At 38.1% G+C, this 27,584-nt stretch overlaps 1 protein-coding gene across 7 annotated transcripts in view; it reads right to left on the bottom strand.

Annotated features, from left to right (window-relative positions):
- The window catches only part of SULF2 (sulfatase 2), a 147,722-nt gene that overhangs the window by 34,577 nt on the left and 85,561 nt on the right, over nucleotides 1–27,584 (bottom strand). For all 7 annotated transcript variants that reach the window (XM_057432163.1, XM_057432160.1, XM_057432164.1 and 4 more), the window contains exons 3-6: nucleotides 26,382–26,628; nucleotides 20,688–20,927; nucleotides 7,094–7,245; nucleotides 3,446–3,615 (exon numbers count right to left, since the gene is read on the bottom strand). In XM_057432163.1, coding sequence (XP_057288146.1) covers nucleotides 3,446–3,615; nucleotides 7,094–7,245; nucleotides 20,688–20,927; nucleotides 26,382–26,556 — 737 coding nt within the window. In that variant the 5' untranslated portion in view covers nucleotides 26,557–26,628. The remainder of the gene's footprint in view (nucleotides 1–3,445; nucleotides 3,616–7,093; nucleotides 7,246–20,687; nucleotides 20,928–26,381; nucleotides 26,629–27,584) is intronic.

Below are 27,584 nucleotides of genomic sequence, written 5' to 3'. Positions count from 1 at the left end.
ATGTTTGATGCTGAAAGCGTCTGTTAGATGCTATCTGAAAAATGTGCGTAGGCGACAGACAAATGGAGGCTTCTTAATACAGGGAGGAAAGGGCTGGTGTTTATTCTCTCTGTATTGTTAATAGCCTCTTGAATTTCAGAATGTTATTGTGGCTGAAATAATGACATTGCTCCTTTGAAAATGCTGACAGTTATAGAAACTGTTGCTATGCGAAGCCCAGAATGAATCAAAAATGCTTGGCAAACTCCTTTTCAGCTTACTTTGTGATTTCCTGGCTGATTTGTAACCTCCCGCTATTTAATCCAACCAAAGCCCATGATTTTCTTTGATTACTACAAATGTAACCCTCTTATGTGTAACAGATTTGTCTGTCTTATGGGAAAATTACTCAAATACAACATTCTTAGAAGTTGGTTAAGACAACCTCTTCAAATGTACTCAGAAGATAAGTCCTAGTCTGATTGCATCTGACCTTGGAAAATATGGGTGCTACAATGTACCCTCTATAGAAATAACATTTCTGATCACTCTTAAACTGCCCAGCTGCTGCTTTCTTCTTCTACTACCAGCATAGGCAGTAAAAAGGGAAAACCATATAGACTATGGATTTGCTATGTGATTGCTGGCTGATGTGAGTGATTTTCAAACACAAAAAGACTGTAGATGTACACGAAAAGCTCTATAGAACAAGGCAGTCAATTGCAGTAGGGGGTGGAACGGTCATACCAGCTAGTGTGTGCAATAATAGAAGCAAGAAGGCACCAGCATAAATTAGCACAGAAGGACATACCAAAGATCCCAAGCAAAGTACTCTGACCGTTGGCCTGCGCTAAAATCCACACCACTAACTTCGAGGTACTACTACCAAGGCTACACAGTGCAGTATGGATGTCAGCCAGTGTTACCATTGCAGTGTCACCTTCCCTTTGCTTTGGGGACACAGCTCAAGAATCCATTTGCAAACTTTGTCAGTGCTGCCACAAGAGCTAAGACTAGACAAGAACGTTCGTCAGGGTATTGCTTAGCGCTTTAGGGCAATTCATATGAAGGGCTCCACCTCATCCTTCCCTACCATATCCACATGACAATGAAACAGTGAGAGCTGCCTACATCCCGTTACCACTGAGGGATTCCCTGGAATGTGGAAACAAAGGAAAAAAGGGGAAGTAGAGAACTAATTTGTACATACAGTGAGGGAATGATGCACATTCTGCATTTTTACATTTAATGCTAAACCCAGGCCCATGAAACCCCTTACAGTTTATTACTATAATTATTTAAAGTCAAAAAAATTCTTTATAATAAGACTGGGAGGTTTTTTACATAAGATGTACATAAATGTCTATTTTTATATCCAAAAGAAACCACAGCTCCTTAATCTACCAAGACAGAATCACAGAATCACAGAATAGTTCGGGTGGGAAAGGACCTTAAGATCATCCAGTTCCAACCCCCCTGCCATGAGCAGGGACACCTCCTACTAAACCCTGCCACCCAAGGCTCTGTCCAGCCTGGCCTTGAACACCACCAGGGATGGAGCATTCACAGCTTCCTTGGGCAACCCATTCCAGGGCCTCACCACCCTCACAGTAAAGAACTTCTTCCTTAGATCCAATCTAAACTTCCCCTGTTTAAGTTTGAGCCTGTTACCCCTTGTCCTATCACTACAGTCCCTAATGAAGAGTACCTCCCCAGCGTCCTTACAGGCCCCCTTCAGATACTGGAAGGCTGCTATGCGGTCTCCACGCAGCCTTCTCTTCTCCAGGCTGAACAGCCCCAACTTTCTCAGCCTGTCTTCACACGGGAGGTGCTCCAGCCCCCTGATCATCCTCATGGCCTCCTCTGGACTTGTTCCAACAGTTACATGTCCTTTTTATGTTGAGGACACCAGAACTGTACACAATACTCCAAGTGAGGTCTCACGAGAGCAGATAATTTGTTTCTTTATGAACAAAACTTGTTTCCATGAAGGGACATTTCCTGTATAATTGTCATTGTAAGAAAAGCCACCAGCAATCGAAAATGGTTTTGTGTAACCACTTTATGATAAGGAAGAAAAACCTAGTTTGTGTGAAAAATAAAATTTAAACTATGAACAAATGAAAACCAGACATAGTTTATATTTTTCATTGCTGGCCTTCCTCAAATCCTCCTAACTCTTTTTCATACAACAAGCATAATTAAATTGCTACAGAATGTTGCTTGATAAATGATTATCTCTGAAATATGAATGCCTTCCAAGGGAACTTCTAATACAAGTGAGGTCAATACTGAGTATAAACTATGGGAAGCTGCTCATTTGGCATTTTCAAAGACAATAAATGAGCATAAGACAGAAAACAAATATAAAATCCTGCATTGCTGTAAATCTAGGACACAGATTCTCTTTGGGGCACAGCACAAAAGCATGAAATATGTAATTTTAAGTTACGCAATACCTGGACAACAGAACAAAGGAAGCTTTTTCTCTCAGACTCTATTTTAAATAAAATTAAAAAGCTGAAATAGCTTTCACTAGATTTTGGACTAGTCCTGAGCAGCTTCAGCTACCAATGGATTATTATTTCCAACAGTTCCCAGTTCCTTCACAAATCCTAAATAAAACAGAATTCCCCTTTAAAACGCTAGAAATATAAAAGGGCATGTAGGATCTAAACGACAAATGCTGAACATCAATGAAGGCACGAAGCCAGTAATTAGAAAAATATTGGAGTGTGCTCAGTTAATCTAAAGCCGATTTGGAAGAACCATTCATTTTATCAGCATGTGAAGAGGTGTAAGAGCATTACAGAGCTCTAGCTGTGAAATGTTCCTGTGCTATAAACAAGAACCATCTCCTCATGTACCTTATGAACATGTTAACTCAGGAACCAGGTGATACAGCTTCTGGGACCTGTTCAAGACATTGTTCTGAGTCATGTACAGACACACAAGACCTCATTCAGAAATAGCTTGTCTTATTTGGTGCTGCAGGCCTGTATTTCCTTTCTTTCCATTTATGAAACAGAAGTACTAAGTACTGCTTGCTAAGTGATTTTTTGATACTACCATAAAACAATATAGTTTATATCTAAGGAGAGGGAGATAGATTCTTTTCCTGAAGAGATGACAGCCCAAGAATTAGAGTTTGATACCACACCACTCCCCTCCCCAAATAAAACAGTGATTCATTTCCTAAATAGGTTGTAACATTGCCCAATAAATTCAACATGAATCTTTCCATTTATCTCAGTGAGCTTCAATGTTGAGTTCTAGATAAGGTCACCATTCTCAAGATGCTTGTACAAGCCTGAAGAGGTTAAAAAGATAAAATCTCGAAACTCTTCTTATGTATTTGTGACAAACTTATGCTAAGAGTATTACAAAGCAAACGATGTTCTCCCAGACGTACCCAGGACTTCTATATTCCTGAACCTGGAAATGAAAGGGGTTTATTTTTCCTTACATGTGCTGTGAGGCATTAGGAAAGAGATGTGAGTACTGAGGGGCTGAATCTTCAGGGCCATGAGGAGCGGCGTGGCTTATAACCATCAGCACAGGCCTGTGAGGATACATCTTCTTTGAGATTCTGAAGAAGGTAATACTGTCATTTGTAATCAGATCAGTTAGATAGTCCTGCAAGAAGAAGTAAAAGTATAATGAGATACTTGAAAAATAATTTCAAACTGGGGGGTGAGGCGGTAAGGGGATGACTGAGATATTGTAAGAAACAGGAGAACAGAAGCTACTTCACTCAAAATGGGAGAAGGGAGTAAGTTACAGATGTTAAAACTTCAAAAAGCAAAACCAAACCATTCTTTTTTCACTGCTTATAAATATGAAAAGCCACAGCTTCCTCTCAGAAATGAATACCAAATAGGACTCTTTCTTCCCAGAGTACATAATTACATTATGAAGATCACAGTACTAAATACAACTGTATCAATGAAAAAAAGAAAATTACAGGTCAATTTATTTGCTTTCTGGTGTTGATATCTTCAAGGCATTTAATCTGACCTTAGCAACATAAAAGTGCTTTAAAAATCCAAAGGGCTCGATGTTCACTTTTCTTAACTTCCCTCTGAACCAGAAGTCACTAAGCTAAAAGACGCTGTGCTAATTGGACCAAAAGTTCATTCAATATTACTGACACAGTGACAAGTTGATAGAGATTTAGTTCTATCAAATAAAATGCTGAGAATACAGAAAACTTCCTTTGGAAGATATAGACCATCTTTCCATTTTCTAAGAAGCATCATTATTATTCTCCTTATATCTGCTGGAGCTACATGGATTGAAGACAATATTTTCAGTGACAATCCATGTTCTCTCTAAGACTGCATCACAGGAAATGCTGCAAACATAAATACTTCTCAAACATGAGTAGGATATGAAACTGCACTGTTAAAAAGAGAAGAACAACTGTCATATCACAATGGAACGCAAAATCAGACATAACATCTGCCCCTGGTCAAGTGAACAAGTACAAGGTGTGGTACATATTGGATTAAATCTCCTTTTAAGTGCAGTTTTCTGTCTGTGGTTCAGACTCTTGCTTCTCTTCATCACTGCCAATGACCTTGACCTGAGAAGTCAGCTTATCATCCATCAAAGGAGGCCTTTTTCACTGACTGTATTTATACTTTCCCCAAGTTATTTCCTGTGCATCCCAGAACAAGGCTGACAAAGTCTTTGTTTATCATTTTACACACTGGTCCCAGCACGGTGCATGTCTGTTATGAAACTGCCACGACTATATTATTGATGTGGTATTTTCACTCATGGAAGCAGGTGTAAATAGGCATAATTCCATCAAAGTTAACTGAAGGACCTCCCTTCATCACCATATGCAGGGGAAGGGAGATTGTACAATAAGCCAGACCAGAGCAAAACTGGCTTCTGAGCATACTTTTAATACCTGAGACCATAGTTATGGCTCAGAGAGAAACATTGGAATGCTGTCAAAAAAGCATTGACATTTATCTGAAATGTGACTCTCCTTTAAGGTGGCTGTTCAGCATCTTAAGTGTATAACTCATCTTTGGTTCAGCCACTATGAAAGCATAGTTTCAAACTTAATTTTGAAGATAATTTTCACCTGGTCAAAGTGAAAATCATTCAAATTCAACACTGCAAACCCAGCGTCTGCCAGGCCAAAAGACCAAGGAGAAACCTTTCCCCCAACCTACTTCTTTCTTTAAAGAGCTCCAGACTACAGAGGTTGTTGCAGATGGTGCAAATGCATACGAAACTAAACACTCATCTAAAAAAGCTGACATAAACTGAAAAAAGGACAATCAAAGTAGAATATATCCTGCTAGAAAATCTGAAAGAATTTGCAAAGATTTGATTTTCAGAGGGAAAGTGCTCAGCTCTTGCTTTTGAGGACAGAATCAGCAGTGTTTTTTTCCAAGTTTTCCACTGGCATATAATTAACACTAACAGTGTCAAGTAGATAGGGCTAAAAAATAATCTGATTATGTTGTTCATTGCTGGAAAATTAAATTTTCAGCAACGAAAGTGGCAAAAGCAGTCTTGTATGTCAGCTTCTGTTTGTTCATTTGAACTCCAGTGTTAACACCAACAAGTGCTGTTGCTCTGTGTACTAGCATCTGCTTATTACAATAGCTCTGCATTATGCAAGAATATGAAGATTACAAAAACATTTACATTTTATTCTTTTTTTTAAATTTATGATCAAACTGAGTAAGGAAAACTAAACCAAATGCAAACCTAAACATTTTCAAGTATTGCATACACAAACCAGAGCTGAGAATATTGGAACACACAGTTCCCTACTGGCTCCTTGGAGCAATGGGGAACAGTGCCCTATGAAATTACTTGCCTGACATTGTTCCATGTAAGATCTATTTCCATCATAACATTTTTGGTACACTGCTTTAGAGATTAGCTCTCATTCGTCATAGATGAGAAGGGAAATAAAAGAGAAATAATTCTGTACATCAGGTGCCCTTTCCCCTTGGCAGCTGGTGATAGCAAAGGAAACCCTAGAAGCCTGTTAAGTTTTATCTTTCAACACAAAGTACATTCAATTAAAAATGACAAATAGGGGAGGGGAAAGGAGAAATCAGAGACATCAGCCTTTCAAAGGAAAATCTGACTGTGAACACATTGCTAATGAAACACAAATACAGAGGCAGGATTTCTGCTCAATAAGAGAGAGCAAACCGAGTCTTTGTTGAGCAAATACACCTTACAAATTAATGTCACTCCAGAGCAAGTCACCTTCTTAAGTTATACACTACTTAAACTACAGCAGTTTACAGATAAATTTATTTACCATCATACTTCAGAGACAACTCAGGCCATTTTAGGAATTCACAAAAGCTGGTTCCTTTGGAAAGACAACTCATTTGGCTGAAATAAACATGCTCCTGACTGCAAAGAGGTAACTGAGCTGCAACATGTGCTAGATGAGAGGGAAAAAAAAAAAAAGGTACTGCATTTGACAATGGTTATCAAGCATTTTAGTAAATTTGGCCAGGGTGTAACATCCTTGCAAGGATATTAGGAGACATATGTGCCTGTAACAATGCACAGAGATATAAATTCAATAGTTACATTCTCTACTCATTCAGAATAATCCTAAGATACACACCAAGATATTATGAATTCTCCATCTTATTACAGCTGTGAAACAAGTTCCTTAAACTAATATAAAAAGATGGGTTTAGCTGGAGGGAACTGGATTCTTATCTCACTTATGCTTGTGTAACTCCACTAGAGTCAGTTCTATACCAGGGGAATAGATGACAATCAGACTCAGCACACAATAATTAAAGTATACAAAGTACTGAAGTTGTTATCATGCAGCTTTTAAACCAATTTTACTTCAGCTCATAATGCATAATACAGTCTCAGGACATTCTGTTTGTTTCCATTGCTGCTAACAATGTTTTCAGTAACATGACCCTCCTGGAATGGAAGATAAGGAGAAGTCCAAACATGACGCCTATTGGGTTGTAGCTAATGTTACACGGAGCAGCTTTCATGTATGAAAGGAATTCTTTAGTTAGATTGAAGCCATGCAGCACAGTCTTCTTGCAGCCACGCCTAAATGCAAAAATAATAGAAATAAATCAATAGGACCTACCCTGGAGTAGTCATATCCATGCTTCTCCTTCACTCCATTTCTACAGAGTGTATAGTTATAAAATCGAGAGTTTTTAAGTAGTCCAACCCATTCTTTCCAACCAGGAGGCACGTAGGAGCCATTGTATTCATTGAGGTACTTTCCAAAGAAAGCTAGGGGTAGAGAAAACAGAAGCATAATAAGAAGGTGTAACAGAAACACTTCAAAGACACCACATTTAACCATATTCTTTCCTGTCTCTTCTTAGAGAAGCGTTTTCTTCATTCCAATACTCAAGATAAAAGCTAAGTTCCAAGTTTGTCTGCGTTTATTTCAGAGCTCCAGATCTGACTACAATCTGACTACATAAGAGAGAAACTGGACCACAATTAATATTATATTTTATCTTATGATACATTCAGATTCAGATGAACAAAACAGAGAATGCTTAAGACACTGCTGGTTGCCACATTATCTCATCCTGCTCTGAATCACACAATTTAGCTACATTTTTCATTTTGGTTACACCCACTTAAGCCATCTCCACCTAAGGAACTGGCAGAAGCAGTGAAGTTACTAATAGGAGGCTGGCTCAAGAAAAATGATGACAAATGAGGACCATAAATTTGATGGGATTTTAAACTGGTTGCATAGAAGAAACGAAGCAGCAGTGGTTTGGCAGAACAAGCGCAGAATGAGTACAAGGGTTGTTGCAGAACACCGGGCAGGCATTTGAGCCATCCTGCCAGAAGAGCTCTGTGCATGCAAGCCTTGCTCTGTAAGCCCCAAGTGTACGGACACAAATGGTTAAGGAAAATGAAAAGCATTAGATTTCTATGAGAAGAACACAAACCCTCTAAAGCACACGATGTACCCAACGATGCTTTCACACCACTGCAGTTAAAAATTAAAGGAAGGAACATATTTTTTAGTATTAAGTTTATATATCATCACTAGGCAGCTACAGGACAAATTATACTGGAAGACTCCCATTTGTCTAGTTAGTTTTTTTTAAAGCTTAAAGGCAAAATTTTGCTCTTGGGTCTGCAGGCTGCACTGCAAATCAGCACCTGACTTTCCATGATCAGAGCTCCCATCTTGATTTTTGAATGGTCAGGCAATACAAGTTAGCATTGCCATAGTGACTAGCACAAAGATCTTTACACTTGTTCCAGTTGTCAAGACAAATACTTCTAAACCGCAGGTACACAGTGTCTGCAGGATCTCACAGTGGCCATGTATCAGCAACTGCCTGTGAATCCGTAAGGATAACAGACTATCTAAGATTTGGCTCTTAGACTAAACCTCACTTCATAATCTACAAGAATTGAGTACAAATTCACATTTTCCAGATTCTTAATGACTTTTTCTTTTAAGCACACAGCCTATAGTGCCTGATACTGTACCTTCTTGTACTTAAATAAATGAAAGGAGCAATAGTGTGGTTAGAGTAAGACAGGTTTTCAGTCAGCCTCACTGAAGTCAATGGATTTAGATCTATTTGTAGTAGGCTGAATATCTGTCCAGAAGACAGACACAGTGTGAAACAGTGAATGTTTGAGATCTTTTAAAGTTTTTGAAAGAGATAAATGTTGACAAAATTAAAATCTACATCACAGATGAGGAGAGCACATCTATTGCTACACAATTACTAAATTCCTTAAAATTACACTGGGCTTTCAAAATATTTTGCAAAAGCAGATAAGGTGTTACGCTATTTTTCACACCAGCCACTTACAAAAAGGTTAAGTGACTGAGAAGCATGCTGCTGAGAAGAGTTTGCTTGGTTAATGAAGATCTCGTGAGGTAGTTTACAACAGCAAAACAAAGTAAGCTGGCAGCAAAGAACAAAGCAAAGTCGATTCCACTATGGATGAAAACTATCATGTTACTCAGGGACTGTATTTATACATGAACAACTTATTTAAAGACTGAGAGGCAACTTAAGCAGGGTATTAAGCCAATACAGATGCATATTTTTTTCATGTCCTAGTAACAAAGAACACAGGACTGAAGCACTGCCCACTGCCTAAAGTAGCAGGGATGCACAAGGCTGTCCAAAGTCTTTTGTCCCCCATTCAACATATTACATCCAAACAGAGATGTACTTGGCATTTCTGCTCATGGGAACTAATCTGTTCCTAAAACCTCTGGCTGAGCCAGCTGAAGAAATCAGGAAAGAGGCATTCTGTAGAGAATTACTTCATTGTTTTTCTGCAGAGGCAATAAAGTCTGGTGGAAGTTCCTTCCCACACCTTTTGCATCCCCCCCATTGTACATTCAGGATGTCTTTATAACCTTGTATGGATGTTCAAGTGCTTTAAATAATTTTCTCTGCTGTTTCCAATCTTCCATTTCACATTCCTTCCTTTCCTCCCTCCTTCTCAGCCATTTAAAGGCTTGTTATTCACAATTTTTTAAATGTCACTCCTCTCAGTACAAAATATTGGTTACAAAAAAGCTCTCTTGATGCTGGCGAAAGATCTTGATTTTGGATTGTAAAGGTTCGCTCACACACACTTTTCCTCCCCTCAACAGATTAGTTCACCACCAGAGACAGCTGCTCGCTAGCATACACATGCCTCTGGTACATCCAATTTCAAACCACACCAAGATGGCATTAATAAGCATTCAAAGAGGCTGCTGTTTGATATGCTCAGCCATGTTCCTATCTCCAGTCTAAGCAATGATCATTAAACAACATCCAAATGGCTGGTTTTAATAAATGCATTAAGAATGCGATTTTCCTTTGCTTTCAACACTATACAATGTAGTTTGTCCCAAGACTACATAAAACAGGATATGCAAGAATTGAGCCCTTTGTACACTGTTACCACTTCCGCGGGGGTTCGTAACCTTCTAAGGTTCTTTGCTCAGTCTCACCCTTGGATGATAAGCACCTGGAAAATTCTTTGGTACAGAGTGGAATTTTTACAAGAGGTTTTCTTTTTTGAACTCTTCCTGTAAGGAAATAAAATTGCACACAAAAGAATTTTCCCAGTGCTACCAATTAATACAAAGGCCTGCTCTGAATACAACACAGCCGTAGACATATCAAGGCCACAGCTCATTGCTTAAAAAGCAGACCTCGCATACCGTTAAATGGAGTGTAAAAGCACAATTAGAATGGACACCAAGGCATCATTTACCAGCACTGGAAACGTTCAAGCCAGATCTACCATCTACCTACATCATTGTGCAGTTTAACCCCAGCTGGCAACTATGTCCCAGGACAATCATCTACCAGACTCCACAAATTTGTTGGATTTTTTTTTTTCCTTCTTTTTTAAAAACACAATATCTTTTCCTCCTACTTATCTAAAAATAATTAACACTACTAAAATGCATCCACAAAGGACATTCACAAAACCTGCATTAAACTGAAAACTAAGATAATTCAGGATGCATCAATAAAATGATGTAGGAGATCATTCATCCCTCTATTCCACATGGACTGCCCAACACTGGGAGTTGGACATAACAGATCTTTTTCACTTCTAAAACTAGGAATGCAGTGGAAGTCAGAGGCCCACCAGTGTAAAGCTGCCAGATCAGATTCAGACACAGATTTTCAGTCTTTCATTGCTTCCTTGATTTGGCAGCTCTGATTCTGACCATAGTCATCTGATAGACTACTGGCCAAGACCACTTATCCATTCCCCTAATAACCTGCTTAACTGTATGATCATAGTATTTATGCTAATTTTAAGTAAAGTGAGAAGGAAATCAATAAAGGAATGTATGAGAGGAGTACTGGTAATAGCTTTCTGACAGTGCCATGTTATGTTCTGTTGGGAAGCAGTGAAAGATAGAGCTCTTGCTACACATAAAGCCAAAGCAGGTCATGCACTAGGAAAATATACTCTGTGCAACAACACTAGCCAGGCTTCAAGGGGACCTAAGAACCTTTTCATCTGTGGGGCTATTACTGACAGGACAAAGCCAGCTCCTCATGGTGGTGCATGATGGAAGGAGAAGAAAGAACCAGCACAAACTGAAACAAGCGATGTTTGGCCTGGATGTAAATAAAAGCTGTTTCACAAAGAAGAGTTGAAGAGTGAAACAGGTTGCTCAGAAACACTGTCAATTCCAATCCTTGGTGTTTCTCAAGACTAGACTGGATCAAGCTCTCAGCAACATGGCCTGGGACAGGCTTTGAGCAGGCAGTGGAAAACAGACCTCCTGAGGTCCCTTCCAGCCCAAATTAGCCGGTGATCCCATGACGGACTCAGTGACTTATGAAGCCCATCTTCAGTTGAATATACGTGATTCCTGGATTTGAGAATTTTGGAATATATTTATAAAAATTCATGGTCTCATAATAAATCCTTAAGCTGGAAGTAAAATTTAGCTTTTTGTTGCTCCCAGACAGTACATTCAGTATTTACACCACACATTGCTCCTCCTGGAGTCTTCATATCCTTCATGCTATGTAGCTACATCCGCCTATTAGCACTCCATTACATTGCACTTACCACCATGACTGTGAAGTTAAACTCACCTTTTAAGCTATTAACCCTCTACATTTAAAAGAGAATGTTGTGCATTAAGTACTTGAAAGATGTATTTAAAGCAGTTTTTCTGACATATTTTAACAGCCAGCTTTCCAGGTATTAACTTAGGTTTTGAGCTGTGAGCCTTAGCTGCTCATAGGGATTTGTCTACCCCTCTAAAATCTTTCACTTCCGTATCTGACAGCAGTTGTTCCCAGCTCAAAGTTGAACAATTAGCTACATTTGAGCAATCCCTTAATTCTGGACTGGGGAAAGGGGTAATTTCAGATCTTCTTTCTGTTGTATACCTAACAAAAATCACTTTCAGTAGTTTTTGTCCTCTAAGAGACAATCAGAGGAAAGCTGATGAGAAAGCACTCTCAGCATGACTAAGTATGCATGTAACAAGCAGTAAGCCCAAAGGTCAATTCAGCTTTGCTCTCACATCATGGCCAAATACGCTCAAACTGTACAATACACCAAACCCAGTGAAATTTATGGATTTCAAGCAGAAGTATGAACGTTCTGAGATAAAATACTATAATATTAAATTAGGTCCCATGGAAAATACTTTCCAGGACAGATCAGTTCTTATCAGGTATCAAAGTAACTGACCAGATTTTCCAAAAATCTGTAACTCCTAAGTGCTGAATTCACCTGAACAAAACGGTCCCAACTGGCACCTTTAGTGACAACTGCAAATACAACACTACTGCAGAGATTTGAAGATACAGTAATAGTATTAATATCACAGTAACTGCTATGAATCTAATGGATTGCTCAAAACACTGAGTTCCTGGATTTTAGAGTATTTTAAAGGAGGAAAAGCAGGGTTTAAGACCACATTTTGCTCTTGCTTAGCACCAGTTCCAGAGTGCTAAGGAAGACTTCTTTATTTCTTTTCCTTTTTATGTCTGCAACAGTCCTTGAAATTACAAATTCATTGAAATACTGAACCAGCTAGACTAAGGAGAGAAGTACAGGTGTACACACACACACACATATTTTTAGTCTATTGCACATGATGGCCCAATTTTTCTCTAACCTATAATACACTGATAGCACAAAATTTTCTTAAAGATCATATGCTCCAGCCACCATCACAGGGACATAAAAAGAGTATTACTAAAGGCAAGAGCCTCTACATGCACAGCTCTTCTCTGTAACTGGAATAAAAATTATCATTACAATTCCTGAAGCATAATAGCTGTAAAAACCATGTTGTACAGTGGCTGGTATCCACTGCAGTTAGAATAGCCTACAGGCTTTCTTGTTATGCCAGGGGACTAGTTTGATATCTAGTAGGACAAAGGCAATGCACAGTAATCTTTATGACACCTTTGTTCCCTCTTCCTGAATTTGCATTGCACATTCCTCAGTTGTGGCCAAGGATCAGTGCCAAGATCTATTTAATGAATCAGGGGAATTGGCTGAAAGGGAACAGATGAAGCCAAATAAAACAAAAGGGCTCAAACCAAATATTTTGAAATGGTCAACAAGGAATCAAACTGAAGAATGCTGAGGGGGAGCCAAGTCTTGCTTGTCCTTCTCAGGTGAGGAAATTCCCAGAAGGACTAGGGCCAAGCTGCCTTCACTAATGTCTATGGCACAGCCTACGAAAGTTCAAACACAACTCGAATTGTAAGGCATAAATACCATTCTGAACAGCCCTCTCACACACACACACCTTTTAAAAGTTAAAGGAGTAACATCTAGAAATAGCAATCTTCCTATCATCAATCTTTATCACAATTCAGGACAAGATGACTTACTGTGTTGCAGCAGTATGATTTCCTGTGCTAGGCAGCACATGAGAAAGCAGGTCTGGCTGCGTGGTTTAGAGCACTCCTTCACAGCACAGGGCACTGTCACCAGTTCGCCTGCTCATACGCCTTGGTGGCCAATCCCGACCATTCAGATTTTCCATAAATCACTTCCCAACATCAAAATTGCAACACAAAGTATTTTATTAAAAATTTACTGAGGGTATCACCCCCCATTTTACATATCACAGTCACAGAAGAATCTTAACCTTTAGATTTATCCTCTCTTCACATCAACATTTCCTCCTTCACACATAAAACCCCCAAACCTCCCCAACGGTGGATTGTCAGACCTATTTTTTAATAACAGTCTAAGCAAAAGCTCATCTAGCTTAACGCTGAATCTTTACTGAAATACCAAAGTCTACACCACGCTACTTGGGCCAACTCCAAAAGAAATTCATTTAGAGCCATTTTGTCTCTAGGATTTGAAGAAAACCCAATTACCAAGCTTTTAGGGAAGTACCAAGATATGCTGTGAAGAAAAAATATTTGCTGTATTTTAACAAGCTGGGTTTTTCCACATAGCAATAAACTTGGAGGAACACTACTTAAAGCATTAGTTCATAAATAAAAACAACTACATCTTACTGAACCCAACTAAGAGAGAAGTCCAAACCTGGTTCAATACAACCACAGAATTCCTTTCAAAAAGATATTGATTGAAAGAGAAGAAATTCAGGTTCTAAAGAAGTTTATTGCCTGTACATTTACCTTTTACTTTTGACATACATGACACTTCAAATAACCAGTCATATTTTACAGTCCTGAAATGCATCTATCTCAGAAACATATATAGTCTTCCCATGCGTAACATGTACACATGTACACATGTACCAAGAAGTGCTACAATCACTAACTTGGAAGATGAGACGAAAGTCTCAGGGCAGTACTCATAGTAATGAAACATACAAGAAGACATGGAGGTGTTCCAGTTCAAAGCAATTGGAATTCAACTTCCAGAAACTGGAATTAGAATCCATCTGCAAAGTCTATGCCGTAGGCACCGGCACGTCTTCGCCATCATCACTGTTCTCTTATGCACTTTATTAAAAGATGGCACACCGCTCATTGTTCTATCTTTGAACTTCCACATCACTAAGCTTTTGCAGTGCCCACTACATTGTGTATCACTGCTGTACAGGGCAAGTATCTAACCATGGTGTTATCCACCATGATCTGTGTGGGCCATGTAGAACACTCACACCTTTGTATGTATAGGAAAAAGAACTTAAGAAAAATGCATTCAATAAATCACATTACTAAAATGAGATTATTTTGAAAGACTTCAGAAAAAAAAACAAAAAAACAAACAAAACAACAAAAAAAAACCAAACCCCAGCATTCTAGAAAATAAAAGAAAAAAGAATGCAAGAAGGTAATAGAAGAACTTAAACTGCTAGCTAGAGATCTTAAATTGGATTGAGAAGGAGGGAATTTCTTCTCATTTCTGGCTGATAAGCTACCTAATACTGAACAAAAATAGCACTGCCTGATGAAAAACTTAGTAAGCCAATATGTTCCTTTATTTTGTTAAGTTCTGCCATCCTAAAAGATCTACACTAATAAAGACTTTAAAAACATTTATCATGTATGTGCAAGTATTTGGTTCAGCCTTTAGCTGTTTTGAATGCTATGAAATGATAATGCTATTTCTGAAGAAATATCAAGCTATGAATAACTTCTTGCTTGAAATGATAAATCAGTATGATAAAGCCATTACACTTCAAGTGGTAAAATGGGCATCCTATCAGAAGAGTACATTATAGTAGGGGGAAAGAAAAATATGAGGTACTTTGCACAACCTACAATATTTTTTGTTGAAAACAGATTTAGAGGAAGAAATAAAAGAGAGGGTAAGAAGGAAACAAAATATGACTGGAAATAAGGGAGCCACAGACATCTGAACTCTGTAGTTGTGGATGCCTTGGTCTCTGACTCCTGGGAAAGTAATACTGGATTACAGGCCATCTTGTGGATTTTACTCAGCAAGTTACTCACAGAAGTGTATATATTCCTCTCTTCAGGACAGTTAAAATGTGTGCACTAAGCAACATAAAGCTAACATGGAGAAAACAGGTAATGAAAAAGTAGCTGTACAAGTAAGTTTCACTTCTACCATGTCCGCGTAATCCTCAGGAGAACACAGCTCTACTTAATGTGCTCTCATTTTAAGTTATCATGCATTATAGTATGTTTAAAGTGAAATTACTTATGCTTAGAACTCAACTCAGGGAAACAGAGGGAAAAGATACATTCATGTTTGACTTGAAACCAATTTATAGTTTAGAACTGATATTAGCGCTGGGAGAAAAAGAAACTCTTTAACACATATATGACAGGAAATCCAGAGCTGACTTTTCTTTGAAAATGCCAATCTCCAGAATATTTGCAGGATATTCCAGCTCAATAATTCACTGCCATGGGCCAAGCCCACCAGAAGCAGTGACATGGACAAAGTCAGTGGCTTTGGGCTATACATCAGGCTTCATCTTGTGTCCTTTCCAGCACAGATCCTTGGTTTCCTGTTGCAGCAACAGCTCACAATACAGCTGCTATGCCCAATCTTTCTTTTAGGCCATTTTCAAGTCAAATGTTCTCAAACTAACAGGTATAAATGGACAGATCTTGCTAAAATAATATTTCCATAAAAAGAGCAAAAGATTCAAAGAAACTCATTTACCTTCCAGATAAATAATTCAGAAACCTGATAACCAGTTTTGAAAAGTCACCTGGCTGTCTTGGAAATGAGGATCATAACACTTCTGTTCCTGATCTTGCAAATCAGTGCTAAAAACTAAGTCTGAATCATAAATCACTTGGTTATTATTTTTAAAATGGCCTTCAGTTCTTCATGAGCTGCAGGTGCTCTTTGTCATGCATAGAGGATGTTACTCTGACCTGGATAATCAGTTTTCTTTATACACATGTACCATGACAGTGAAGCACAGCAAGGCAGAGTGGGCACTGGACTGTGAATCACAACCTGCATCTTTTCATGTTGCCCTTCACCTGCATGTGACCTTTTAGAAAGTACTTCACTATTGCATCTCCATTTCCATCTACCCTTTGACTGCTTAGGTCACCAGTGATTCCCTACCAAGCAGTTATACACAGAGATCAACTTCAGTTAAGTTTTCAAGTATTTCTGTAATAAAAACCAGCAACTGCCAACTACTGTGAAGACAGCAAATTCTACAGCAAGGAACTGATAATCTGAGGGTTTTTCTCCTCGCATGTATCTAGATATTAAATCTGATCACACATTTTTCAGGTTCATTCCTCCTTTAATAAACATTTGCCAATAGCCTTTCTCCTCTTTCTTACGATTTAACAGTAAAATCACTTTAAAATGTCAAAGGCTGAGACAGTGAAGTGGAAAAATAATTATTTGAATGCAGTCAGCCACTGTATCTTCTTAGTCTAATATTAATGGAAGGAAACGGAAGATTGTCACTGAATTTTAATGAATTCATTAGTTAATTACTGTAAAGCCCTATGAAAGGGCTAAGAATGATTCTTACTTTTATTCCCAAGAATATTTTTTTTTACAATGGCAGAGATGAACCTCCTACAATGACTTTTCTTTAGGTTCAAAATACATGACTGGTGCAAAAAAGCATTTATTAATTCTTTGTTCAAGTATGGACTTAGAATCAGAGCGAGATACTGACATATTACCCTACAAGTAGCCACTTTTTCCTCTGCTAATGGGTTTATTTAAGTGAATAGGGTTAGCTGTACTATAGGTACTGCTCCACAGAAACAAGGCTAGTAAGTTTGCTGAAACATATACTGCATTTGCAGCATACTCAGCCACGTTATTAAGCACAAATATAAATTAACAGAACCCTCTCAGAAGATTCAGTGAAGCAAGAGTGTCCTTCTGCCAGGCTGAATTTGGCCCACCATCCCTAATTCTGTTGAATTTAATAAGATAAACATGTTTTTTCATTTCCTGACTGCAGATAAGGCTGACAAAATATTCTGGAATCAGTCACCAATTTTAAGACCTAGTCATTGAGCCAGCCAGGCAAATGAAAAAGAAAAGCTTTTCTCATTAAGTAATGTCTAAGGGAAAGTTTAAATCTGTATTCCAATAAAACATCTTGGTATTTGTTGCTTCAGGACCCAAGCATGCAACAATGCATCATGCATTTTAAAAGCAGCCTCACAGAAAGAGATGGGTATGCTCATAGAAAACAGAACTTTTTTTCCGTAAATGTTTACACAAGAACCTTTGGCAGAGAAATTCCCTGTCACTCAGAAATGTTTGCCACAGATCTCTTTGTTTCTTTTCCATTCTAATCATCTCCTGCTCCAAGCTGAAGTGCTAGCATCCATTAATTTAAGTTAGTGTTGATTCAGATGTTGCTTACGCTGACTTTTCTAAAGATTAATTCATCAATTGACTTGGGTTGTTTACATAAATTGTCCTTCTTGCCTAATTTCCCACAATATGCAATAGGACAATGATGTGAGAAGCTCTTCAAAAATCAGACCGATTGCTTTAATATACTGACATTGGGAACATGTTGTCTGCATGAAGAGGGCGCGTGAAAAGGACAGATTTAAGTTGCTGTTCAGGACATTGGCATTTCTTAGACTGTGAGGATAGGTTAATGTTTGCAGTACCTACTGCCTCAGTGGCTTTCACTATGGAAGGAAAACCCACTCTTTGCCTTGTCATGCTATTTATTTTAACCCATCCACATAAAGTGACAGTAAGCCTTATGCATGATGGTCAAAACCCTGGCTGTTACAGGCAAAGAAAGAACTTCCCTTGAGCTCAGCCTCTCATTTCCATCTCTATTCTGCCAAGTCTGGTGCCTAACAAAGTTGGTGAAACTTTTTAAAGTGCCAAATTTAAAAAACATTAAACAAGCAACAAAAGCTGAAACTGAAAAGCAACTACAAGAAAGTCACACCTTTTCCATCTCCTCTTATACTTTTCACTTGTAACAGAAGAGAAGCATACCCCACACTGCTCCCTCCTGCCTGCCTAACACTAGCACATTCACCAGAGATGTCAGGAGCAGCAGAAGTCTGCAGAGATCCAGCCTCTGCAGATGCCACAGGGAAACACTACAATGCAGGAAGAACAGTTCCAAGCAGAATCACCTTTTGTAAGAGAACACCACACAGGGAGATCACAAGGACTAGAGCAGAGCACAAGGAGATGTGAAACAAGCGGCAAGGAGAAAAAACACAGGGAAGGTTAAGTGCAGTAGAACAGCACAACTTCTTCCTTCAAGTTTAAACAAAAAAGAGAGACACATGGGGAGAAGGCCTGGCTTCTGAATTAAGGAAAAAACCCAACTCCTTTCCAAAGCAATAGCTTTCTCACTCCAAGGTTGTGAACTTCAATATAAAAGCAAGCCTGAAAAGGCTTTATTCCTCATGGCTCCAGGCTTCTTTTTCTTCTCCTTCTTAAAAAAAAAAAAAAAAAAGAAGGGGTGGGGGAGGGAGAATCAAGAATTTAAACTGTTTGCAGCACAAACCATGGAACTCAATAATAATAATAATAAAAAATTACAAATGATCTCTTGTGCTTTCCAGATCTTCCTTTGTTCACTGCAGTCATGTTCAAAGAGCACTCCCCGCTTGAGAGAAACTATATTCATCATCTCCCAAATGCTCTCCTCAGTATGCTACTTTTGAAAGTGAGAGAACAAGGTTCTCAAGTTCAATTTCCCACTGTTTCTGAAGCAGGTAAATCTGATCAGATCTTTGGGGAAGAAAAAGCAAGAAAGGTAAACCAATACCTTCTTACTGCTTCAGAGTGGATAACTCAAGACTAACTGTAGATCAGAAATGAACACCCGCCTCCAATGATGGCAATTACCATTTAAGTTTGTATAATAACATGTCACATTTAACTACATGAATGAGGATCTCATTTACACCTGAAGACTGCTTTGTACTTGTAAAAGTACTATTACCATGTCTTCTAATACATTTAGTTTGCAAATTAAGAGAGAAAAAATTAAGGCTGAAAGTATAATACAGGTTCACGACGATCTTGGGTCTAAATTTAAGCATTAAGTTAATGTAAGAATTTAAGACATACAAATACCAGGACACTTGCAATAGCTATGCACATTGGTAGAAATAGCAGGTGCTTGAAATATAGTCACTAAATGTAAAAATTATTACAACAAACAAACATCAGCAAACACAGAACAAATAATCTGTGAAGAATAAGCCATTAACCTTGGTGTGGTATTCATATGATCACTGGTATCAGTGCCAGGAATGATAAATGGAGGGAAACAGCAACCAATTAAGAAGGTATGTGCACTTCCCCCTATTTATTTCTTTCCAGATTAATTCATGTTTTTATTTTAGATAAACAAAACAAGGAAATTACCTATTTATTTTAAGACCAAGGCTTTGCGGCAATAACGTAAAACTCACGTGAATAGCTAGAAAGAAAATAGTAACCTTGTTACAGTTGTTATTCAGGATTTATGCCAGTTTCTGGAAACCTCAAATAGCAGATATACAAAGAAAGAAGAAATCCGTATAGTATCAAACACAACTATCCTATAATACTATGGTGCATATACTATAAATAACTCAACTAAAACCAGGCTTATGCCTCCTTCTTATCATGAAAAAAGGCATTAGCAAGAATAGTGACAAAACCACTGTAATAGGCAAGGACCCAAATCTCATTTCTGGAGAATGCATGAACAAAATAGGTGTGAAACACACTATATATTTTCTGAAATAAGGACATTTGCTCCTAAGAAGCACTGCATGCAAAGGGGATCATTTGTTTCTCAGGCATACATCTGATCTTGCCCATTACTCCTCAGTCATTATCCTCAACAACTTCCTGGGAACAAATTGTCTAGAGAAACCAATCCAGCTGACAGCTCTACCCCAAAGTCCAGAATGAAGAGGTCCTTCTCTTGTATTCTTAGTTTGATTAATATGTCCTGTTTATGACAAATTTAAATCACTAATTTCTTTCCATAGTATCTTTCTTGTCTGCTCTGTGCACTTCAGGTAATTGCAGGGCATACTACCTTTGGTTCAATCATGCACATTATTTTATCCTTCCCAGCTTCTGGGAAGTCTTTGGTTTTGTGTTTTGGGGGGATTTTTTTGTTTGTTTGCATTTTCATTTCCTCAAGTAAAAGTACAAGGAAGCTAAACCTACATGCAAGACGGAAGCCTTGGCACGCTGCACTGCTGCAGTCCATTAGGAGAGCAAATTAAAATACTATACACATTAGCCTCTGTACCAATTAGTCTAAGGAAGTTTTCAGATGGAGCCAGCCTTGATCTTACCTGTCCTGTATCCTGTGTTGTTGAGGTACACTGCAAACGTACGTATTTCATGCTGGGCCTGCCAGGATGGAGAAGAGCAGTTCTCATTGTTAGTGTAAGTGTTGTGGTTGTGAACGTACTTCCCGGTAAGAATAGAGGAACGAGATGGGCAGCACATGGGTGTTGTAACAAAGGCATTGATGAAATGAGCACCTCCATGTTCCATGATCCGCCTTGTTTTATTCATTACTTGCATAGACCCTGGAATAACAAACCATCTCAGAATTATTTCAGTCACAAGAACTAAGAGCTCACATGTTACATCAGAAATCAGAACAAAGCACATGTAGTAAGGGCACTGTAACCTCATAGCAAACCCAAATCCCAAAAGATTATTGTCCCTCCTGTAGAGAAGTTCTCTTGTTTTAAGAAGGACCAAATACTGAAGTCTTAAGATTTGACTCAAACGTGTTGACATAGATAACAATGCTTAATTTCTCTCACTCTAAGCTCAAGAGTTACCACAATAACTCTCTGCACTACCTGTGCAACCATTTTTGAGCCATTAGTACTGTTCCAGTAGCTGAAAGCAAGAAACAGCAGGAATGAGGCTAAGACAATGTGGCCTGAGGGTAAAATTCACTTTGTGCAGCAACCCTGACCAAGGTTTGCATGCTCAAGCATTATTTACGCCTTGGTTTCAGAAGATACCTGATGCACCACGTTTTGTGCCAATTTTCTGCAAAAAGCTGCGGGTTGTAATCACAGAACCACTGCGGCTGGAAGATTATTTATCCAACAGTCTGCTCAAGCAGGGACTGAGCTGTTCTCTAAATAAAATGTTCTTTTTCCTAATGTGAGGTATTAGCAGGTATTGATTTATGCAGCCTTCACTGAACCAAAGTAAACCCGTCATAATAATTTCCATAACAGCTCACTGAGCTCTATCTATCCACTTGATCCATTTTGATAACAGTGTTATCTAAAACTCTCCAACTTTTCTTAGTCTTGGTTCTGCAGAATCGTATTTTTAGATGACAGCTTGGGACAGATAACACCCTGTAGTTTATTACCATCAACTAAAAACAAGCAAGCAAGTTTAACTGGCAGGGGCTTGGATGAATTGGGGTAACAGGAGCAAAAGTCTTTTTGCAACAATTACTAAAAGCCATACTGCTGCCAAATGGCTGTTCTGTTTCCTATTTAAGACAAGACTTTAGACAAAGACTTATCTTTACTATAGACATCCACCTAGCAAGATCTGGATCCATATCAGAGCTCTTCCTACATGCAGAAACACCAAGGATCAGAAATAAAAGAGACATTTCGTTTCCCTCACCTATCAGTGCCTGACAGTTAAAACTGCAACAGAGTTATACTTGATCTGTGAAGAATTTCCATTTTACAAAGAACTTACAATGGTACTTGTCCTCAGCATGACCTTGAAAAGGAGAGTAAACCTTTCCATCATCAACCCTCCCTTCATGTTATGAACTGGGCAAGCCAATGGACCACATAAAGATGAAGGTATGGGCTCATGCTGGAGTAGGATTGGAGCTAACTTACCTAAGGCTGAGTTGGATTAATAGTTCAGCTTTAATCAATGCATCCTGCAAACATCTGGCATAAACTGTGTGTTGCTTCTATCAATAATGGGTTTAGGTTTCTTCTAAGCCCTTTTGATGGAGATATCATTATGAAATTGCAACAATAAGTAGGTTTGATACAGGGCACATTGAAATAACCAGGAGTCAAAACCTAAAAGGAAAATAGTCTCAAGCCACGTACAAAATGTGACTCTCTGGCACCATAAAGGAAGGCCAATTGCTACTATAGGTCATGTCACTTAAAAACTGCCATGGTATTAGTTCCCTTGAGATCCTTTTCTTACTCGGGCCACAGCCCATGTCTGTCATACCACTTTTTGACAAGAGCCAAGGCAGGTTATCGCACTCCTCCTTCAGAACTTGTCAAATATCAAAAAGAAGTTTCTTAAGAAATCAAGATTTTTTTTTTTTTTCCGTAACTGTGGGATAAGTGTTAGTGCTCAAAGGCACTAACACTACAGTTAACAATTGTAACAGGCAATTATACATTATGCAAGCCTGAAAACTGCAGACATTTCCTCTGCGTTGTCTTATGAGCTAGCCCAAGCATAAACAGGCAGACCATAACAATGTTTTGTCATCCCAATATTAAAATACAATTTAACAACCTCTTTAAATGACAGAGGCATCTGTGCATAAATAACAGTACATGTTAAGACTCCCCTTGGGGACAGTAACCTCCTTTAATAAAACTGCTGTAATGACAAGGCCCTATATATCAACAGTCTTTAATAGAAAAACATATGATCTAATCTGCTTCCCCAGCTTGAGAACTAACACAGAGTGACAGATCAGTGGAAGGTAAAAATCCAGCATACTCCTTCGCACAGTCTTAAATAGGCCAGCTTTAAATATTTTACACAGCATTAAACCAGCCAACCAAAACTTATTTTCTTCAGCTTGCTTCTGATACAAACACAGAATTGTGAGAAAAAGTAGAAAATCATCTATGTCAGAAGATTAGTTATGTGTTAATCACCAACTGGAACCTCATCAAATCACCTCTTGATATGGAAAACCTTCTGGGGTTTCATTAGTGGATATTCCAAGAGAAGTCATGCTTTGAAGTGTCAATATTTAATTCAGAAAATGTTCTGTTACCTAAACCCACTGATGATAAATAAAAATTATTCAGTAGTTACATGCAAAATTTCTAAGCCATTTAAAAAAATATCCATTGGACTACTGTGAAAACAGGAAAGTTTAATCAATGTGGTGCATTGAAGCTGCTCACGTAAAGTGAGGCAAAACCAAGGTGGAAATCCCACTTGACACTTGTGTGGTATCCATAACTTTTCTCAGTGTGTCTCCACACTGGGGGGGATTACTTTAGGGATAAGGCTGATATTTTGACTAATACTAATGGAGAAAATATACCAGTTGTCTAAGAGAAAATACTGACTTTCTCAATAGTTGTGTTTGCTGTCAGAGGTCATAATTTACGTAAGTCTTAGGAACTCCAACTGCTGAAGGACATGTATTAAGTCCCAAGTGACTTGGTCTACTCTGAAGCACAATTTAAGAAGTGCTATCCATATGCAGATAAGTTAACTGAACCCCAGAATGTTAATTAACTGTCCCATAAAGCCTTCTATTTTTTTTAATCTTATCTGAACATCATTAGATACCCTTTTCACATCTTCATTTCCTCTTTTTTATTCTCCTATTTAAATTGAACGAAGCTCTAAGGCTTCATTCTGCACATGATAACTAAGAAACATCATCTTCCATGCCACTTATATAGTTTTCCAGAGGAAGCTGTAGGAACATACAAACTACCTCTCACTCAGATTTTCTAACATGGCTGAAATACTTTCCAAATAACCAAACCTTTCTTGAACTATGAGATAATGAAATAAGCTGGTTTGTTAAACCACAGAAACAAGGCAGGCAAACCTAATTAAACTGGAGGTGCTGAGTCCATCACACAGGGGACGTCAGCATTATACTAACTTGGACTTAAATGGCTCTAAAGGGGGAAAGAAAAGTCTTTGTTTTTAATTAATTCTTTCTCCTCGTCAGTATATTCCTCTTCTTTACATTCTGCTTGTCAATACAACTCCCTTGATTAGACAGTCAACTAAGTGTGTGTTTCAGGAGTTCTCTGTGTTCTCATTTATCTTCCTCCATTTGTATATATTACAATTTACATTTGTTCCCCTTTGACCTGGAAATTCTGCATCCTTTTCATCAGCCCTTCATAAATCTTTTCCTTTTTCAACACAAGGCTGAGGTTTGGTTTCCCAAGTAAAACTTGTGGTTAACAGTAGTAAAAATTCAAAAAAGCAGTAACAAAAAGTTGCACTCCTTTCCTGAAAGAAAGACATTCTGGTAAACTCCACCTGCTATTGGTACTCTATTAAATATATCTTAAATTGAATAAAGGAAAAGCTGTTAAGAGCACTTGAGATAGTGTTGGCTTCCCTTTTGCCTCAAAAGTCAGTCACACAAGAACAATGAAAGCTTGAACACCCATCAGTTACAGAATATTTTTAGAAGCAGATGAAATCTTAGTTAGGCACAGCTTTTTTTTGCAACAGCTTCACAGCTTCCAAGTTTTCCTTAGCTTTTGTTCATTATTCACATTTTATTCCCATCTTTCTTAAGTGCATTAACCACAATCCCCACAAATGGCAATTATGATTAACCTGGACAGCTCTCCAGACAAGAGACAAGAATAAAAATTAATTCAAATAAATATTGGGTCTCCCAGAGCCATTAGTGGCAAATGACAAATATCAAATCTCAGCTTCATCAAATGGATTTTCCTTAGTTAGATCCTAATTTGTGTGGACACATGCCCATTATGCTTGAAATTGGAAAGCATCAGATTATCAGAGAAGAGAAACTATACTGCCCAAAGGACTTAGACAATTGCATCAGAAACAAGCAGGCTAGCATAAAATGGAAGATGATAAATTTTTTAGGACCACCTTCTAAGCCTGCAAGATAATGCAGTTAAGTTCTTTTGGATATGCATTATTGAAGCTGCTTTCTTTGTGATCCAAATATCCATTAGAAAAGTGACAATGACAACAACAACAACTAATTTTCTGATCCTACTAATATAAATTACACTTGTATTTAGTGGGGTTAGTGTCATAGAAGGCTTCCTCACCACCTTTGAGAAGAACGTGACATCTACAATCCTGCAGACATGCAACAATACTGATAAAAGGAAAGCATCTGCAGGAATATTGCCACATTGCTGTGATTAACTTCCCAACCAGATGAGGAAGTGTGTAAATGATACAAACTGGTTAATTTTACTATTGTGTTCCATTTCTTCTGTGAGGTCTGTTTTCCAGTTTTTCTCAACTATCAAAAACCTCACCAGACCACACATACACAAGCTCTCATCTTTCAGATGATCCACACTTTATACCCACTTAAAAGCATATTTCTAATGCAAAATTATTAATGTAAACTGGTTTGTGTTAATCACTTCTAACTACAGACAACATTTAATAAATATAAGCTTATTCAGGTAACAAACCCAGACTCTGTCAGTTAATTTGTTATTCCAAATAATCAAGCAAAGCACATGTTTAATCTTCATCTCCTTTCTTCGACAATTAACGTAGCATTGAGTATGAAAAGGTCTTACTAAGTGATCTTGGTCAGTAATTAACTACACATCTAAATGGACAATACCAAGAACAGTACGACTATTCTAGGTAACATTTAAGTAATTAAAATTAAAATTGTGTGTGTAATGAACATCTTCAATTACACACAAAAATATGGGTAATTACATGGTGCAATAATCAGTTATGAATTTAAATCTACTGCTTTGGCATGTAGCTTCCCAGGTTAAACCTGCAATCGCCAGAAGCATAGTTTAGCTGTCTAATGAAGACAGATAAGCAGGAGTCTCATATTTCCACAGAAACAGGAAGTTTAGCATTTTAACTTGAGACTAACTTTTGCTGTCCTTAAATTGCATGTGGATGGAAAGTATTTTCTACACAAAGGTAGGTTTAAACTTTTGTTACTTGCTCTTCCTGTCATTTTTCACACTGATAAAATATAATTATTCTGAACAGAAGAATCTAGATTCAAGGCAAAGCAGTGCCATATATAAATTCTCTTTATGTCGGGGTCTTACCAAGTTCTACATCCTGATCATCAGTAAGAACAAGGATGATGTTTGGGCGGATGTTTCTACGGTCTCTTTGAAATCTTCCCTTCAGACGCTGATTTAACAGGAAAGCTGAACTTCCATCCAGCAGTGATAAAACAGTCACCATGAATAATCCAAGGACAATACAGTGCTGTGCCATATTGGCTGATTTAGTGTTCTCTCTGAACAAGGTAGGTTAATGGCTTCTATTTCTTCTTTGTTTGCAGGTCTCCTATAAGGGAGAAGGAAACAAGTGTTTATTTATACCTTGACCTCCCTGCCCCCCAAGGGACAGCAAGTTTCTCTCCAAAGTAGTAAAACCCAATATACTTGAAATAATCTAACTCCTAACGAAAAAAAGCAAACCACAAACAAACCAAAAAAAAAAGTTGAACCTTTTCCTATAGTGCCAGCTAGAAGCTGAAACTTGAAAATTCACAGCTCATGAACTGTTACCAACATCAGCAACGAAGTTTCACCCAGTGCTCAAATTTGGCAGCAAGTTCAAGGATTTAGCAGGGTATCAAACCCTTACTTTTGCTTTGATACATGTAAAAGGCAACCCGCTTCCTTAAAGTTCTGGGATGTTTCGAGGTGACATTTTTGTTTACTGCATCAAAAATGCAGATTTTGGAGAAAAAACCCAAACACGTCTCTCCTTATTGCCAGGACTATGGCAAAATTCACCGAATTAACAACACATTTGCAAATTCATAGAGGACCCTCAGAAAGACAACTTGTTATACACTGATTTATCTTACAAATTTCATTACAGGGCAGAGCTGCCCAGAACTTGGAACTATAGTACAATGCTGTTTGAAGTCTAGTATAGCTTTGATGTTCGTGTGATATCCCTTCAGCGTTTCTGATGGTTTCCAAGATTTATTCTTTTTTAAATATCATTATTATTAATGAGCACATTTGAAGGTCCATTACTGAAAATGTTTGGGAATGGAAGCACCAAAGTGATTTGCAGCTCCTGTAACTTCTCTCCATCATAAAACACAATGCACCAATGCTCTGTTGCAGAACAGAGCGCATCTAACTGGTACTGCTCCTGTTGATGAGCCAATTAAAAATCCCTCACAATTCTTACACTGAGAGGCCAAAAAATACATAGGTGTGCTGAAGAATTTTGAAAATCATTGTTTTGCTTAATGCTCCTCAGCTATGAAGGGATCTTCTCTT

Source organism: Pezoporus wallicus, unplaced genomic scaffold (assembly GCF_028554395.1).
Source record: "Pezoporus wallicus isolate ANWC-B61680 ecotype Strahan unplaced genomic scaffold, APGP_CSIRO_Pwel_v1 contig_10810, whole genome shotgun sequence".
Taxonomy (NCBI): domain Eukaryota; kingdom Metazoa; phylum Chordata; class Aves; order Psittaciformes; family Psittacidae; genus Pezoporus; species Pezoporus wallicus.
Note: the sequence above shows the minus strand (reverse complement) of the source record. Positions and strands in the feature narration are given on the sequence as shown.